Raw genomic sequence first — 16,499 nt, forward strand, 5'->3', positions numbered from 1 at the left:
CTGACCACCATGAGACCACCATACCAGGGCGAAGCCCACAATGACCTCATGGACAGGTCAGAAGTGCAGAGGAAGAGAGAGGTCTGGGAAACCTCAGCTATTCAACCATCTCGCCTAAGACACTGGGCATGAACAGGAGAAGAGGAGCCTTCCTGGGACAGGTACCAGTCACAGAAGACCTGGCACAGAGTGATCTTAGGAATCCAACGAGCACCCAGAACTGTGCCCCCATCCCAGCTGCCTTTTCCCACTCACCAGGCCAGCAGAGGGCACAGACATGAAGAGGAAATGCGCTAGCCCCCATAATGTTCTGCCTTCATTCCCCACCCCCGATCAGGAACGCTCTACGTTTTAGGGAGGTTTGCTGTAGAGCACCAGATCACCAGAACTGAGCCCTCTTCCCACGTCATAAACATCTGCAGGTGTATGTATGGCTCTTTTTGGCTCTCTTTTTTCCATTAAGATCACTCTCCTGAGACAATTATTCATTCAAACTGAGCTCAGTCTACTGCTTGCTTCATGAAGGACTAAAGAGTCAAGCAACAAACCGACAGCAACCGAACTGACATTCTAGGTTTTTTATTCCCTCACAATATCAAAGTCTGTTGATATGTTCTTACCAAAGCAAATTCATGAGAGATCCTTCCGTCTGGAGGCAGTTTTGCACCAAAACCCAGAGCCGGGAACATCTTATCACTGTCGTAATCTTGGACAATTTCTCCCACTGCTTTCAGGGCCATTCCGTAGGCGTTGAGTTGGTAAGGATTCATGTAGTGGAGAGAAGTGGGCTGGGCAGGGTTGCCTGATGACAGAAAACACACGCAATCGGGTTAAAGGTATTTTTCAACATTTTTTAATATTTCTATTTCAGAAGGAAATGCACAGAATGATACTTTTCTGCCTATAGGTATTGCCTGTCAAATAGATTCTTTTTGGATATTCATGTATAAATATTTATTACATTGCATCAGATGTGTTGAAAGTTTCCTAAAGATATGCCAAAGCATATGCAGAATTTTTCAGAAATTATTCCTTATCGGTAATGCCAAAAGCTATTTCAGAGTTTCCATTATAAAAGAAATATAAAAGCACTTTTGCTAATTTTACTCTAATCTTTTTTCTTAAAATATCTTGGGCCTTTAGCTAGAATCTTTATGCCTCAGTTCTTTTTTTTTAAGATGTATTTTATTTATTTGACAGGCAGAGTTACTGAGAGAGGTATAGACAGAGAGAGAGGTCTTCCTTCCGCTGGTTCACTCCCCAGATGGCCGCAACGGCCGGAGCTGCAGCAATCTGAAGCCAGGAGCCAGAAACTTCCTCCGGGTTTCCCACAAGGGTGCAGGGCCCCAAGGACGTGGGCCATCTTCTACCGCCTTCCCAGACCATAGAAGAGGGCTCTTACAGAAGAGTAGTAGCTGGGACTTGATCTGGCAACCACATGGGATGCTGGTACCTCAGGCCAGCATGATAACCTGCTGTGCCACAGCACTGGCCCCATATGCCTCAGTTCTTAAGACACAACTGATTCAACAGGTTTCAAAAATTATGAGGCCATCCTAAAGCTGTATTACAAATATAAATGTACTATTTGAGAAATATAACAATTCATAGCTGGGAAAAAAAGACGAGCATAATGATTTTCAAATTCAATATGATTGCATATCCAGGTCTGACAAATTAGCCAGGTACTGTAACTAGACATTAAACAGAGGAACCATAGGCCCAGAGTCAAGTTTCCCCATTTGCACAGCAAAATATTTAGAATAAATACCACCACTGTGTTGACTGGGCAAACATAGTGTGATTATGTGTATGAAAATCATTAAAAATTTTCAGGCACTACAGAACTGCAAGTTTAACAACCACTGGTATTACTGTCTGGGTCGTCCACAAAGTTGTTAATTTCCAAAATGCTTACAAGGTGCTGGACAGAGATGACACTGAGAGAGAATATAATAGGTGTGTGACCACTCAAACCACTGAAATTCACACACTTGTGCAGTTACCAACACAAAAGCAGCCTGAACTTCCATTCAGTTTCTCAAGTGAAAATGGAAAGTTAAATGGGACTTGCAACAGGAAAAAAAAAAAAAAAAAAAAAAAAAAAAAGCTCCAGTCTAGATTAAAACAACTCCTGAAGAAGGAAAGCCTCAGGGTATATAGTTCTTTCTGATAAGGGAAAAAAAATGAATAGTGGAGATCCAAAGAGAAACAAAACAGACATTCCCTTGGTTTAAAACATGCATACGGAATAAATACTGAGTAAGCTGAATACTTCTGTCCTACAAACAATGCACTGTACACATGCATTTATATTCCCAAAGGCTTGTCTGCACCCAAAGGCTTATTCCACGTGAAAAGCACTGGAAACGACTGGTTCTGACCAACCTATCCTGAATGTTATCCTCAGCTTGATTCATCTAAACAAGTTCTCTTGCTGGCTACAGGCTCCTCACCTCCTGTCTCTTAGAGCACTTGGGAAAATGTGCAATTCTAAATTCTTTGATTGGCCCTTTGAGATATCAATCTTTAAGAACTCAGGCCCAGGAGACATTCCTTAGTAATGCAATCAGCCTCAGCCAGGAAAGCTGAGAAGCTAGGGCTCCGCCTTGCAAAAGCCAGTCAGCAAACACACTCTTTCTACTCACGGCCTGGCCTCCAGTGCTTTCCCCTTGGTTCACCCTGGCACTTAAAGCACTCGAGGCCTTTGTCAGAGTAGTTCAGTTCAGTCCTTGAACTTTAATGTAATGGCTTTGGCTGCTGTTGTAATCGCATTGAGTAATTCCTTGCTTGCCTTTTTAACATGGCCAGTGCAATTTTCCTTTGACATTTCCAGCTACAGGAGGGACTTTGCCACTTTACAAAAGTCTACCAGAGTAAGAAATAAAAAATACCATTACTGGACTAAACAGTTATTAAATACAACTTTTTCTTTGCTTAATGGTGGCAGTAATAGCAAATAATTCTATTTCACTTGGGAAACCTTAACTTAAAAGAAAATACCTTTATCACCCCAGTGTACTTACGCATCTGAACTTACACAGAGCAGGTCCCAGTCCACCCTTCCAAAATGCCGCCTGCTCTTTCCAGCGTCTTCCCCAGACCAGTCTATTTACTGAACCAGGAATGACACAGTCTCCCCCGCTCTGCCTCTTCAGCTGCCACCTGTTGTAAAATTCACTTTGTTCTGCTCCAGTAATGCCTCACCAGGACCAAACCACCCCCTACGCTTGTTCCTACCCTGGCTGCTTCAGTCTCCCAGCCTTGTGGCTCTGTGTGTCCTACACCACAACATCTAACAATTCAACAATTGGGGCTACATCTGAAGACTTCTGTATCGGTAATCCTGCCTGTGAAAAATGAACTTGTACTCAGCTGACAACACGGAAGCCCAGATAACGGCAACAATGATTTTAAGAAGCCGGAATCTAACAAGTAATCAACACCTAACTACATTTGTAGCTCACTTAAACTTTGCAACTACCTGTGACATGCATACTTTCATCTCATCCGTCTTCAGATGAAAGCACTTCTGCACACTGCACACAGTCATAACTGGTAAAACTGGAACAGGAATCCAGGCAGTCAGATTCAATAGCCCTCGCTCTCAGTTACTTAAGGGTTCTATAATATTTTAAAGCCAGAGTACTATCAGACAAACCTGATTTGCTTTACTCTGCCCTTGTAAGAAAATCACACTTGATGAGATTTCTCTTAAGAGCTTATTGAGACCTAATTCATGTAACTTACAAATCACTCACTTAAAATGTACAATACTTTTTTTTGCTATGGATGGTCTCCTACTTAAATGAGACTTGATATCATGTTTTGGTTTTATGATGGTGCAAATGTGAAATACATTTATTAGACACTGCACTTCAAATTCTTTATTTTGGTCCTCCCTGGATTATTAAAATGAGACAGAATAATCTTTCTAGCAGCTGGGCAGCACTTCCAGTCAGTGCAGAATAATGGGTAGATTCAGAAAGTGGAGGAGAGAAATTGAGGCAGACTCTCACTTTGTAACCACCTGCGCTTACAAACAGCTAACCCAGTGTCTACCTGGAGCTGTGTTCCTCCCTTCAAGAGGGTGGAGCCTCCAGCCCACACATGTCCTCCACTGGAGCCGTCACTTCTCAAGATTATCATCAGCAATTAAATTTCAATGGAATTTGGCTTTGACAATCCGTATCCAAGGGGCTGGCTTTATGGGTTAAGCCACCGTCTGCGATGCTGGCATCCCATATTGGCATCAGTTCAAATCCCAGCTGCGCCACTTCTGGTCCAGTTCCCTGCTAATAGCCAGGGAAAACAGCAGAGGATGGCCGAAGTGGTTGGGCCCCTGCACCCACATAGGAAACTTAAAGAAGCTCCTGGATCCAGGTGTTTGGGGAGTGAACCAATGGATGGCAGATTTCCCCCCGACACACACTGCCTTTCAAACATTAACACAAATATCCAAACTGGAGTAGTACCCTCTTTGAGATCAGTTAACCTGAGTCACATGGGTATTTTTCTGGAATATTGATTCTGTTTCACTGATAAATATATTCACCTTTATGCCAGTGTCACACTATTTTAATTACTATTGCTTTGTAATAAGTTTTAAAGTGAAAAATGTAAATCAATTTTTTTCCCCATTAAATCTTTGGTTCTTCTGGGTTTCTTAAATTCCATATGCATTTCCACATGCATTTTTTCATATTATTTATTTATTTTATTCATTTTATTAAAAATGGGTTTTCAGATTTTGATAGAACTCTCTTAGAATTATTGCATCATTAGTGGGAGTACAGACATTTTAAAGATGATGAATCTTCTAATCCATGAACATGGTTTTCTTTTTAGATAGTTCACATTCTTTCAGCATTTTTCAGGATATAGTTTTGAGTTCTCAGAAAATGGAACTGCCTTCTTAATTTCATTTTTAGGTTGTTCCTCAGAAGTGCATATAGAAAGAAATGACTTTTATTATTCAACTCTGTCTTGTGTGCCTGATGCACTGACTTATTAGTAGGAACAGATTAGAATTTTCTTACATAAGAGCATGTAATCTGAGACAGATCTCACATCTTCCCTTCTAGTCTGCACATTCAAACTCTCTAGTCCAACGTTAAACAGATGTGGTAACAGCAGAACCCTAATCTTTTCAGCTCAGGAGGAAAGCACCCAGCTTTTTATCATTAATATAATGTTGGCAGTGGGTTTTTCAATTCTTTCCAAGAGGCTGCAAAGCCCCCTTCTAGTCCTAGTTTGTTGATTGTGTTTATCATGAAAGTATGTTGGCTTTGACAAATATTCTTCACAGCAAGGTGGTCATGTGGTTTTGTATTTTCCTCTGCTGATAGGGAGTATGACATTACTTGATGTTTGCATATTTACATTGCAGGGAAAAATCTGTGTCTTCTCCTGGCTGTTAACACTGGGGGAAAATTAGTGGTTTAAACCATTTGGAAAAATCCTAGTATTTTTTTCTTTTTTTAAACTTCTATTTAGTAAATATAATTTTCCAAAGTACAGCTTATGGATTACAATGGCTTCCCCCCCATAACTTCCCTCCCACCCACAACCCTCCCAATTCCTGCTCCCTCTCCCATTCCATTCACATCAAGATTCATTTTCAATTATCTTTATATACAGAAGATCCATTTAGTATATATTAAGTAAAGATTTTTTAAACAAGTTGGGCTTTAGGTATAATTTATGTATTTCATATTTTACTAGTAAAACAAGTGAATAAAAATCATGAACTTGAAACCACAGCATCAGAAAATACACTTAACATGTACTGAGAGATGAGCTGAATTAGCTTTGTATTTCCATCTTTCATTGTAACTCCAGAAGTATCAAGCCAAGCTTCATTAATAAAGCCATCTCCTGGGCTAGCATCTCCTCATTTATGTAAGAGGAGCGGTGGACTGACATCTAAGGTGATTTCTTCCCCCAAAATTCTGTTAGCTTTGTGAAATAGGAGTCAATTTAATAAAATGTTCAGTAAAAGGAATAAATGTGAGAGCCAACGAAACCTAGAGATGCTCTTTGGCTTGCAATGGGGCTATGGCTCCATAAAGCCATCGTAAGTTGAAAATATCATTAAGTAGAAAATATTTATGGGGCCGGCACTGTGGTGTAGCAGGTAAAGCCGCTGCCAGCAGTGCCGGCAATCGGTATGGGCTATGGCTCAAGTCCCGGCTGCTCTACTTCTGATCTAGCTTTCTGATGTGGGCTGGGAAAGCAGCAGAAGATGGCCCAAGTCCTTGGGCTCCTGTACCCACGTGGAAGAACTGGAAGAAGCTCCTGGCTCCTGGCTTCAGATCGGCGCAGCTCTGGCAGTTGCGCCCAATTGTGGACTGAACCATTGGATGAAAGATCTCTCTCTCTCTCTCTGTGCCTCTCCTTCTCTCTGTTTAACTCTTTCAAATTAATAAATAAATCTTTATATAAAAAAGCCCATGTACTATCTTCATGTTGGCATCCCAGCACACCGTAGATCAGCTGTACACCCGGGATCTCGGGGCTGGCTGGGACGAGCTGCACTTACTGCTGCCGCCCGCAACTGCGAGAACAAAATCCACTGTTTGAATTACAGCTTCCACTGAACACGTGTCACTGTCACGCCTCTTTGAAGCTGAGACGTTTTCACTTGGGGACCACGTGGAGACTGATACACACTGGTGACCACCAGCCGATGAGGAAAAGAGGCTCGTGGCTTTATGGGGCAGAGCTGCTTTCAAAGGCTGTTTGTTTAATCCACACAAACGTCGACTACCTTTTCCTTCTCAAAGTATTTCCTATCTACCATGTAGAATTCACCACAGACTGTGTTCTCACTGCTCCGCTCCCCAGCTTTCTCCTCTTTGGGGCCCTGGTTGCTCCCACACGACACTACTGCAATGAGGCCAGTTACTACCCCTGCAGCAGCCCCTAAGTGTTCAAGCAGGAGAAGAATCCCACGTCTCTCACCGTAAACCAAAAGCTAGAACGTGTCCGGCTTAGTGCAAAAGCCACGTTAAAGGACAAGAGAGGGCAAAAGCCTGGACTCCTCTCCTGGACAGCCGTGCTCTGAACACAAAGGCCAAGGTCGTGCTGCTCCAGTGGACACGAATGACTAGCAAGAGAAACAGCCTGAGGGCAGAATCTATCAGTGGTGTGGGCAGGGGGTCACTGCAGCCACAACACTCCCTAATCCAGATCAAGGCCCTAACTCCACTCAGGGCGAGGACGGCTGCAAGACACGAGGAAGCTGCAGAAGCAGGTCTGAACACAGCGGAGGTGGTTCAAGAGGCTTCAGGAAAGAGCCCTCTCCACAGCTGCAAACGCACGAGGAGCAGCACCACGTGCTGATGTGGAAGGTACCAGAAGTCATCCAAAAATCTGGCTAAGGTAACAGGTCAGGTGACTCCACTAACAGCAGGTCTCGGTGTTCACAGAATCGCCTCAAACTGGGAGAAGCTGTCACCCAGGACTTTGGGGAAGAGAAGTCCAAAGCTTCCAAGGCAGCTGCTGACTTGCAACTGAAGCTGTGCTCACTGACCGTTCCCCAGGTCCTAGAGTCCTAAAGCATCACACCAAATCTACTCCCCTTGTGCTCTATAAATGCAGCGGCAAAGCCCGGATGACAGCACAGCTGCTTCCAACAAGATTTGCCGCACATTTTAACTCCACCATAGAGACCTACTGCTGAGAGAAAAGGAAAGATTCCTTTCAAAGTATGTTCATGGATAGTGCACTCAAGAGCTCTGGTGGAGATGCACAGTGACATTACTCTTTTTATGCCTACCAGCATACCCATTCTGCAGCCCGCAGATCGAGGAGGAAGTTTTGACTTTCCAGTCTCATCATTTAAAAAACACATCTTACAAGGCTGTGGCTGCCATAGACAGGGATCCCTTGGATGCCTCTGGGCAAAGTCATCTGCAAACCTTCCGAAGAGAATTCACCATTCTAGATCCCATTAAGAGCATCCATGATTCATGGGAGGAGGTCAGGGTGTCCACATTAACAGGAATCCTGCACCAGCTGATTCCAAGACAAACGGATGATGGTGAGAGGGTGCCGACCTCCGGGGAGGATTAAATGTGAACGTGGTGTAAATGACAAGAAGCGGACCAGAGTTAGAGCCTGCAGAGAAGACCAATCGCTGCAAACTCACGATCCAACTCGAATGGGTGAGGCAGGCAAAGTGTTACCTGGAGATGGAATCTCCTGATGAGGACGCTGTGGACACTGCTGATAACAAAGAACCTAGAGTATTGCATTAACTTTGACGATAAAGCAGTGGTGTTGACAGGACTGGTTTTCATTTTCACAGGCTTACTGTGGAAAAATGCATTCAAACAGAGCTATGGAGAAGCTCTCTGCAAGGAAGAGAGGGTGCGTGTTGCAGACTTTACTGATGTCTTAGCTTAATTCAGCACAGTCAAGGCACCCTTCCAATACCCATCACCCCGATCAGCCAGCAGCCGTGAGCCAGCATCGAGGTGAGGCCCTGCACCAGCAGAAACATTACAACTCGCTGGAGGCTCAGATGATGGCTAACACTTACAGCAATGGAGTATTTTTCAACTATGGCATATACACTGCTTTCTTAAAGATACACTGCTACTACACACTTAACAGACTACAGTATAGTGCAAACATGACTCACATACAGTGTGAAACCAAAAACTGGGTGACTTACTTTCTTAGACATTAACTGTGTCGTGGTCACCTGGGACGGAACCTGCAGTATCTTGAAAGTATGCCTGTACTGTGCTGTCAATAATGAGGGTTGGGGGCTGGCACTATGGCATAGTTGGCTAAGCCTCTGCGTATGGTGCTAGCATGCCATGTGGGCACAGGCTCAAGTCCTGGTTGCTTGACTTCAGATCCAAATCACTACTGATAGCCTGGGTATGCTTGGGCCCTTGTACCTACATGGGAGACCCGAAAGAAGCTCCTGGCTCTTGGTGTTGGCCTGCCCCAGCCCTGGGCTGTTGTGCCCATCTGGGGAGTGAATGAGCAGATGGAAGACTTCTCTGTCTCTCCCCCTCTCTGTCTGTAACTCTGCAACTCTAATAAAAATATATCTTTATAAAAATGAGGGTTACAATTAAACACATAGGAGAACTGTCCTTGTATATGAAAAAAATGGAAGGAAGGGGAATATGGCAGAACATGCAACCAGATTAAGCATACAGAGAATTATGTGGAACAGGAGTGACAGTACCTCAACACCCCACAAATTGAACAGGACCATGACACCTTGTTGTCATAGTTATTTTAGTCTTCTGCACACGTGAACCATTTCACAATATTGAAAATAATGGGAGTTTTATATGAAAGACTTCAAGTCTTCTGCATACTTCAAAAGTAAGCAAACATCAGAATAAAATATCTAGCCCTCAAAAATAAAAATTTACTTTTCACTTAATTACAAACCATTTTTATCAAGTGATGGTCGTGATACTCACCATTCGATGCTGTAAAGTCAATAGCCACTGTGAAGTTGATCTGTGTTCTAGAAACAAGTAAACAAGAATCATTAAACAGTTTTCTTTCCATTTGTATCGTTTGTTAGTGGCACTCTTTTCTGAAATGTTAACTTATGAGTAAATATGTCATAGTAACACTGGATACAGTCAGGCAGCTTTACTAGGTAAGAACTTTGCAAAATTACCTTTATACCATATTCCTGTAAGATGAAAAATAAAATCTCATAAAGTAAAGTAGCCTGCATTTTGGGACACGAAAACTAAGTGAATAAAAAAGGAAATGGATCTGAAGCTGAGGAGCTCAGACCTGAAACACAAACTCTAATATGGGCATCGCCAGACCAAACCCCCACCCTCTACAAAGTAAGTTTCTTGTAAAAAGTGGATCATCTGAAAGTGTGACTATTTACTCCATTTTTGCAACTTACTTCAGACAAAAACGCACAACGGACTTAACACTTCAAGGACTGGAAGTACTGGATAAATGGTGGTAACAATGGTGACAGCACTGAAACGCAACAATCTGAGTACTACAGCAGACGTCCCTCAGTACTTCTCTTAGTAAAATGTGCAGCAGTATCTCCTTTCTCTGAAAATGTAGCCTGAAAAAGACCTACATACAATTCTCAAATTGACTTTTTCTTTCCTAAGGAATGAACAACCCCTTTATGCTTCCATTGAACAAAAACTAACATAAATTCCCTTTATAGTAATATAGTACTTTTTCTCAGAACAGAAATCAGGTTTGTAGGCTAAGAATTTAGGCTAAGTTGGAGCACAACACTAACGAGCACAAACCAAAATGAGCACAGATTTTCAGAAAACGAACACAGGGAGGCTTCTGGGAGAACATCTTCAGAGAAGCCCCGGGAGGGACTGGAATGAACAGTCCCCATCAGCAACTGCCCAGTCATTCCGCTGAGACAGAAGCAACTGTCAGTCGGCGTAGAGTCATGTATTAGCAAGGACACAGCTTTTGAGTCTGAAAGAACCGGGTGTGAGTGCCAGTGACTAAGCTGATGACCTCAGTCAGATTTTGAAACATTTAGTGGAGAGGGAAGTACCTGGCACACAGTAATAAAATGAGAATTGGAAAACCACATGACTTGCATGTATTACATATGCTTACGTAGCTTATGTCAATTAACCTCACAATCATTTCCTCTTTTTATGTACAAAGAAACCTCTGCACATAAGAACCGGGAAGTTTCCACAGCAGTGATAAACGCTAGCATTGGAATTTGAATGCACATTTAACTGCAAAGTTCATATTCATAACCTCCATAGTAAGATGTTTCTCCAGTTAAATATTTGCAAACCACGTTTCTCCATTTAAACAGTGCTCACACAGCAAAGGATAGTGATAATGATGCTGACGACCTTACACAGATACCACAGGAATGTTCTTAATGGTCAAGATTCCAGGAACAGACATTGGTGTAGTTGTGGGATGCTCGCATCTCCTATCAGACAGCCTGGGTTTCAGTTCTGGCTTGACCCCCAGTTCCAGCTTCCTGCTGATGGAGACCCTGAGAGGCAGCAGTTGATGGGTCAAGTAACTGGGTCCCTGCCACCCACATGGACTCCTGGATCGAGTTCCTGGCTCGGGCATTTGGGAGGAAAACAGTAGATGGGGAGCCCTACCCTGCCCCACCCTGTGTGTATGTGTATGTGTGTGTATGTGCTTCTCAAGGAAACAAAAATGAATGGACATATTATGAAGTTAGATTTAAAAATTTAGTCTAGGGTTCAATTTCCTCTAGGTTGTAGGAACAGAAACCTTGTGTTGATTCAATTGTCTTAGCAGTACAATGCTTTGCTCATGCTAAAACTGTATGGCATTTACTGGGAAAATCAATTCATTTGTTTTAGGGTTGTTTCTAAGGTGTTGTCCAGGGTAGTCCAGGGTGTGTAAAGGGCCACAAATCTTTAGACATATTACTTGAAGATAAAAGCCTCCCACAGTCTCAGAAACAAAGGTCTCCTCAAAGCCAAAGCTGTGCCTAGCGCAGCTACAAAGAAAAGTGAAGGCTACAAGATGAAGAGCTGTCCTGCCCAGAGATGTTCAGCATGGACGGATTTACTCAAGTGTACACAGCCAGACCCAGCTGTGAACCAAGTAGATTACACACAAAAGCATTAACCTAACGTACAAACAAAACACACAGAGAGAAAAGCAACGAATGGAGGGAGGAAGAGGGGAGAGAAAGGGAGAGGGAGAGACTGACCGAATGGAGGGAGGAAGAGGGGAGAGAAAGGGAGAGGGAGAGACTGACCGAATGGAGGGAGGAAGAGGGGAGAGAAAGGGAGAGGGAGAGACTGACCGAATGGAGGGAGGAAGACGGGAGAGAAAGGGAGAGGGAGAGACTGACCGAATGGAGGGAGGAAGACAAGGAGGGAGGGAGGGAATAAAGCCGGCAGGCAGGACCAAGGAACACCACTGAAGTCTAGGGCAGGCCAAGAGAAAGCCTACAGATTGATGTACGAAACACTAAATGATAAGTAAGACCACTGGGTCGTCACAGAGATGCCCAGTAAGGGAAGCAGAATCTTTGATTTATATCTGGAAGCTGACTGATGACACGATTGGATGAACTGTGTTGTTCTACACGCTAGAGACAATCTCTCTTGTGACTGCTTGGAATCAGCAGTAGGGTTCAGATCAGGAAGAAAAGATTAAGCTTACTCATAAATCTTCACAAGGTGTGATGACCCCTCATCCCACCACCTCACCACTGACAGTTTTGGATGCAGAAAGCCGCAGTTCAATTGTCTTTTGAGTCACTGTTGTCAACACTGAAGTGGGAGCACCCATCATCCTTGAACTCACAGAGCTGCTGACTGTAGCTTACAATTGGTAAAAACAATGGCAAATACAACACAGCATTTTGCCACTAAATTCATAATTAACAGCAGAACCTAAAACTCAAGCACACTTATAACATTTTCCATTCATATCCTGTATACTTAAGTACCAAGCACCACATTTTATATGCTTAGAAAAAAATTTGCTGATTAAAGTTTCAAAGAAAATTCTGGCAATAATATTCCTTAAGGCTATAAGCATTTCTTGAAGACTTTGATGAATGATCAGTGTCACCAAAGTAAACCAAACAACATCAATAATCTTGTTACCCTTTTTCATTTTCTAATATTGCTTGAAGTCTAATATCAGAGAGAAAAATAAATCATGTCCAAGTAAAAAAATATAAATTCACAGCGAATGACTCCTGAGAGAATATTCATAAAACAATTGCATATAACTCCTCAAAACATTGTGCTTAGGAAGTGTTACTTTAGTTGTCAATTTACGTTTTAGAAACAAGACAAAAAAAGGCAGGATTTCAAGAAACTCAGACAGCAGTACTACATTCTAGAATATATGTTATGCCTGCTAAACTGCATAATTTAATACTAACATTGCATGAGGCTTCCAATATGTATGTCCCGCTAATGCTAAAATATACACTTGGAAAGCTCCCTATTTCACTTTGCTACATTTCAAAAACATGTGAATGACAGAGAAATCGAATCTCAAGATAGACTGCATTAAGTAATGTGGCAAAGGGACCCAAACAAATGTAGCTCTATGTGTACATGTCAAAGATGACTTCACACACACACAGAAACACACAGCAATGCCATCTTAGATATCTTGTCTACATCTGTTATTTTGAATTAATTATCAAGAATAACAACTCTGATGGAGATGTCCACAAGAATCGTCTCCCTTGGGACTGCTGATGTGGTATGGCAGGTAAAGCCATAGCCTGAGGTGCCAGCAACTCATACGGGTGCTGGTTCAAGTCCTGGCTGCTGCACTTCTGATCCAGTTCCCTGCTAACATGCCTGTGAAAGCAGGAGACGATGGCCCACGTGCTTGTGTCCCTGCACCTGCAGGAGAGACTCAGAAGAAGCTCCTGGCTCCTGGCTTTGGACCAGTCCAGCCCCAGCCATTGCGGTCATTTGAGGAGTGAATCAGCAGAAGGAAGGTCTCTTTCTGTCTGTCCCTCTCTCTCTCTCTCTCTCTGTAACTCTGCCTTTCAATCAAATAAATTTATAGCAAATTTTAAAATATTCCATATAAAATAATGCAGACAATACAAGCAGATTTTCATTATCTTTATCAGATCAACTGATGCTTTAGAAATTAATTTAAGTGCAGTTACACTGGGGCTAGCACTGAGGCACAATGAATTAAGCCACGGCCTGCAGTACTACCTTCCCATATGGGTACCAATTTGAGCCCTGGCTGCTCCACTTCCAATCTAGCTCCATGATAGTGTGTTGGGGAAAGCAGTGGTGAATGGCCCCAGTACGTGGGCCCCTGCACCCACTAGGGAGACCAGGAGGAGGAGGCTCGAGGCTCCTGGCTCTGGCCTGCCCCAGCGCCAGCTATTGCGGACATTTGGGGAGTGAACCGGCAGACGGAAGGTTCTCCCTCTCCCTCTCTCTGTAGTCCTGTCTTTCAAATAAATAAATCTTAAAAAACAAAACAGAATTGTCTTCCTTTCCCTTCAACTTCAAATCCTGTTCAGCTGCACAGGCTGAAGATTAAGAATCCTAAAGATGGACTTCTTCCTCCGCTCTTTCAATTAACCTTGGCAAACACAGATTCAGATCCACCGCTTGCTGGGATCTAGTACCGATAAATGCAGCCGGGAAGCCCACCCAACTCTGCTACCACGTCACACCCAGACTGCACCTGTGCCTTGATGTGCCCATATGCACTCCAGTTCTGGAGTTGGCCCTGGCCCTGCCACACAGCACTGTCCTTGATCTTATCTCACCACGGGATGAAGCCTGAATCCCTTTCTGGCCTACTTCCTCCCTCTTTCTTCAATGTGGTTCCTTTACATGAACGACAGCCCAGACATCCGATTCTACACCTTACTGCACCTTCACCATTTCTGCTCCCCTTGCTCAGAACCCCACCCAGGCGGCAAGCCCCTCACCAAGTGAAAGGTCATGGAACAAGGGCAGGTTTTGAGACCTACAAATGCAAATTACACTACCAGTAATGTGACCCTGGGAAAGCTGTTTAACCAGTCTGCACCTCATTGTTAGCTCCCAGAAGCCTTCAGGGAGTAGCACATTCACTGCCTCTATTACTGATGCTACCTGTCAGGTGCTGAGGTCAGCAGACTTCGCTGAATACTGGCCTGTACCGTGCCTATCAAGTTCCTGGGTCTACCAGTGTTTCCAGCTATTGCTAGAACCTGACCTTCCCCCATCAGACTGCCCCACTTCACACCACCTATTCAGGTCTCAGCCTGCCCACGGCAAACTGCACCACCAATGATCTAACCTTGGCAGGAAGTGCTACCGGGAATTCTGCAGGAAGGAACTCTAAGCTTTGGCCCCGCCTTATTCTTTTTTCCTTGTTTTTACAAGAAGACTTATTTTATTTATTTGAAAGGCAGAATTACAGACAAGAGAGGACAGCCTGACAGAGAGAGATCTTCCATCTGCTGTTTCACACCCCAAGTAACTGCACTGGCAGAGGCTGGGGCAGGCCAAAGCCAGGAGCCTGAAACTCCATACCGATCTCCCACATGGGGGCAGAGACCCAAGCACTTGGGGCATCTTCTGTTGCTCTCCCAGGCATGTGACAAAGAAGATGGATCAGAAGTGCAGTAGCTGGGATTCAAACCTGCACTCACATGGAATACCAATGCTGCAAGTGGCAGTTTAACCTGCTCTGCTACAACTCCCTTCTCAGGGATCAGAGAAGCGTTGAAAGTCAGAATAAAAAGAAACTGAAGACAAGTGATACAATTCCTCAGCTGTCAGTATATCTTTACTGAATCCAGTTTACATAAATTAACAAGACTTCCTGCTTTCTCTAGACTTTGAGGATCAGTTTTACTATTTAACACACTAAGCGTGGTCCAAAGTAAAATTTCACAACAAAGTTTATGTCCCTGTGGTTCAAGAACTCCTTATCAAAAAAGGTATATAGCATTTCCAACCTTTCTCTTCTAATCAGCAGTTAGGAAATATTTCAAAAGGAACAAAATCAAAATAAGCCACCAAAGTATCAAATTCAAACCCAAAAAACCCACAGAAGTACTAACAAGCAGAATCCCATTTAAAGTGCACTGAAATATCTCACAGAATCACGACCAGCAACTACTGTAACCCCATGCAACAAACAGCAGTGCTACGAACCCTCGTTTTCTCATTCAATCGATGGGTAATATCTACTCTGACGGAGTCCTCTAAATATTATAAACTGTACATAATAAATAGTCTACATACTACAGAACAAATTCCTTGAGTAACTCATGTCATTTTCTTGTTATTCATAATCCTTTTCCTCACTGGGTCAGAATCCTGCCTTTATTTTAAAATGTACTTATTTTTCATTGATTCCTCCTATTGTGGTTGGTGGGGTAACAATGGCGGTGCAATCAAGCTTCGATCAGAGCAGGCAGTAGCAGGCACACTGTCTATAAAGAACTTAAAAACAGTAGTGTAATCGGCAATAGTGGAATCTACTCATATCACCATACCTCAACACTCCTGAGCAGTGTCTGGCAAATTCTCTCTCCCTTTCCACTACCACCTGCCCTGGGTGAGACAGTCTTGTCTTTTAATAACTTTCTCCTCCAAGTTCCCAGCCTTTTAATTGAGTGAAACAACGTTAAGAGATTGCAAAGCATGTTGTAAGCTATAGTAGAAATTTAGAAAAAGCAGATACAATGTTTGTTCCAACCGAAGTTCCTATGTTTCAAAGAAAAGTTCTATGCTTAAAGAGTAAGTAATTAACCCACCACTTAACCCTGTTTTTCTGGTGTTAGTAATAATTTTTCAAAACTCCTTTGTCTTGCATTACTCCAGCGGGTCTCCACTTGGCACTCTCACCATGGAACAGGACTGAGAACCTGCCTGATACAAAGCAGACTGTCAGCATTCGGGCTACAGGGGCACAGCGCTGACGAAGAAGCAGACCTGCAGAGCTTTCTCTGAATTGGAGATTGATGGCTCTAAAAAAACTCTCTGCAGAGTAACGGAAACTGGCGA

General features: G+C 43.2%; 1 protein-coding gene across 4 annotated transcripts in view; it reads right to left on the minus strand.

The window, feature by feature from the left end:
• Nucleotides 1–16,499, minus strand: part of CPNE8 (copine 8) — a 263,087-nt gene that overhangs the window by 46,044 nt on the left and 200,544 nt on the right. For all 4 annotated transcript variants that reach the window (XM_051850927.2, XM_002712675.5, XM_070049629.1 and 1 more), the window contains 2 exons: nucleotides 9,453–9,499; nucleotides 621–802 (listed from right to left, as the gene is read on the minus strand). In XM_051850927.2, coding sequence (XP_051706887.2) covers nucleotides 621–802; nucleotides 9,453–9,499 — 229 coding nt within the window. The remainder of the gene's footprint in view (nucleotides 1–620; nucleotides 803–9,452; nucleotides 9,500–16,499) is intronic.

This window comes from Oryctolagus cuniculus, chromosome 9 (genome assembly GCF_964237555.1).
Source record: "Oryctolagus cuniculus chromosome 9, mOryCun1.1, whole genome shotgun sequence".
NCBI lineage: Eukaryota > Metazoa > Chordata > Mammalia > Lagomorpha > Leporidae > Oryctolagus > Oryctolagus cuniculus.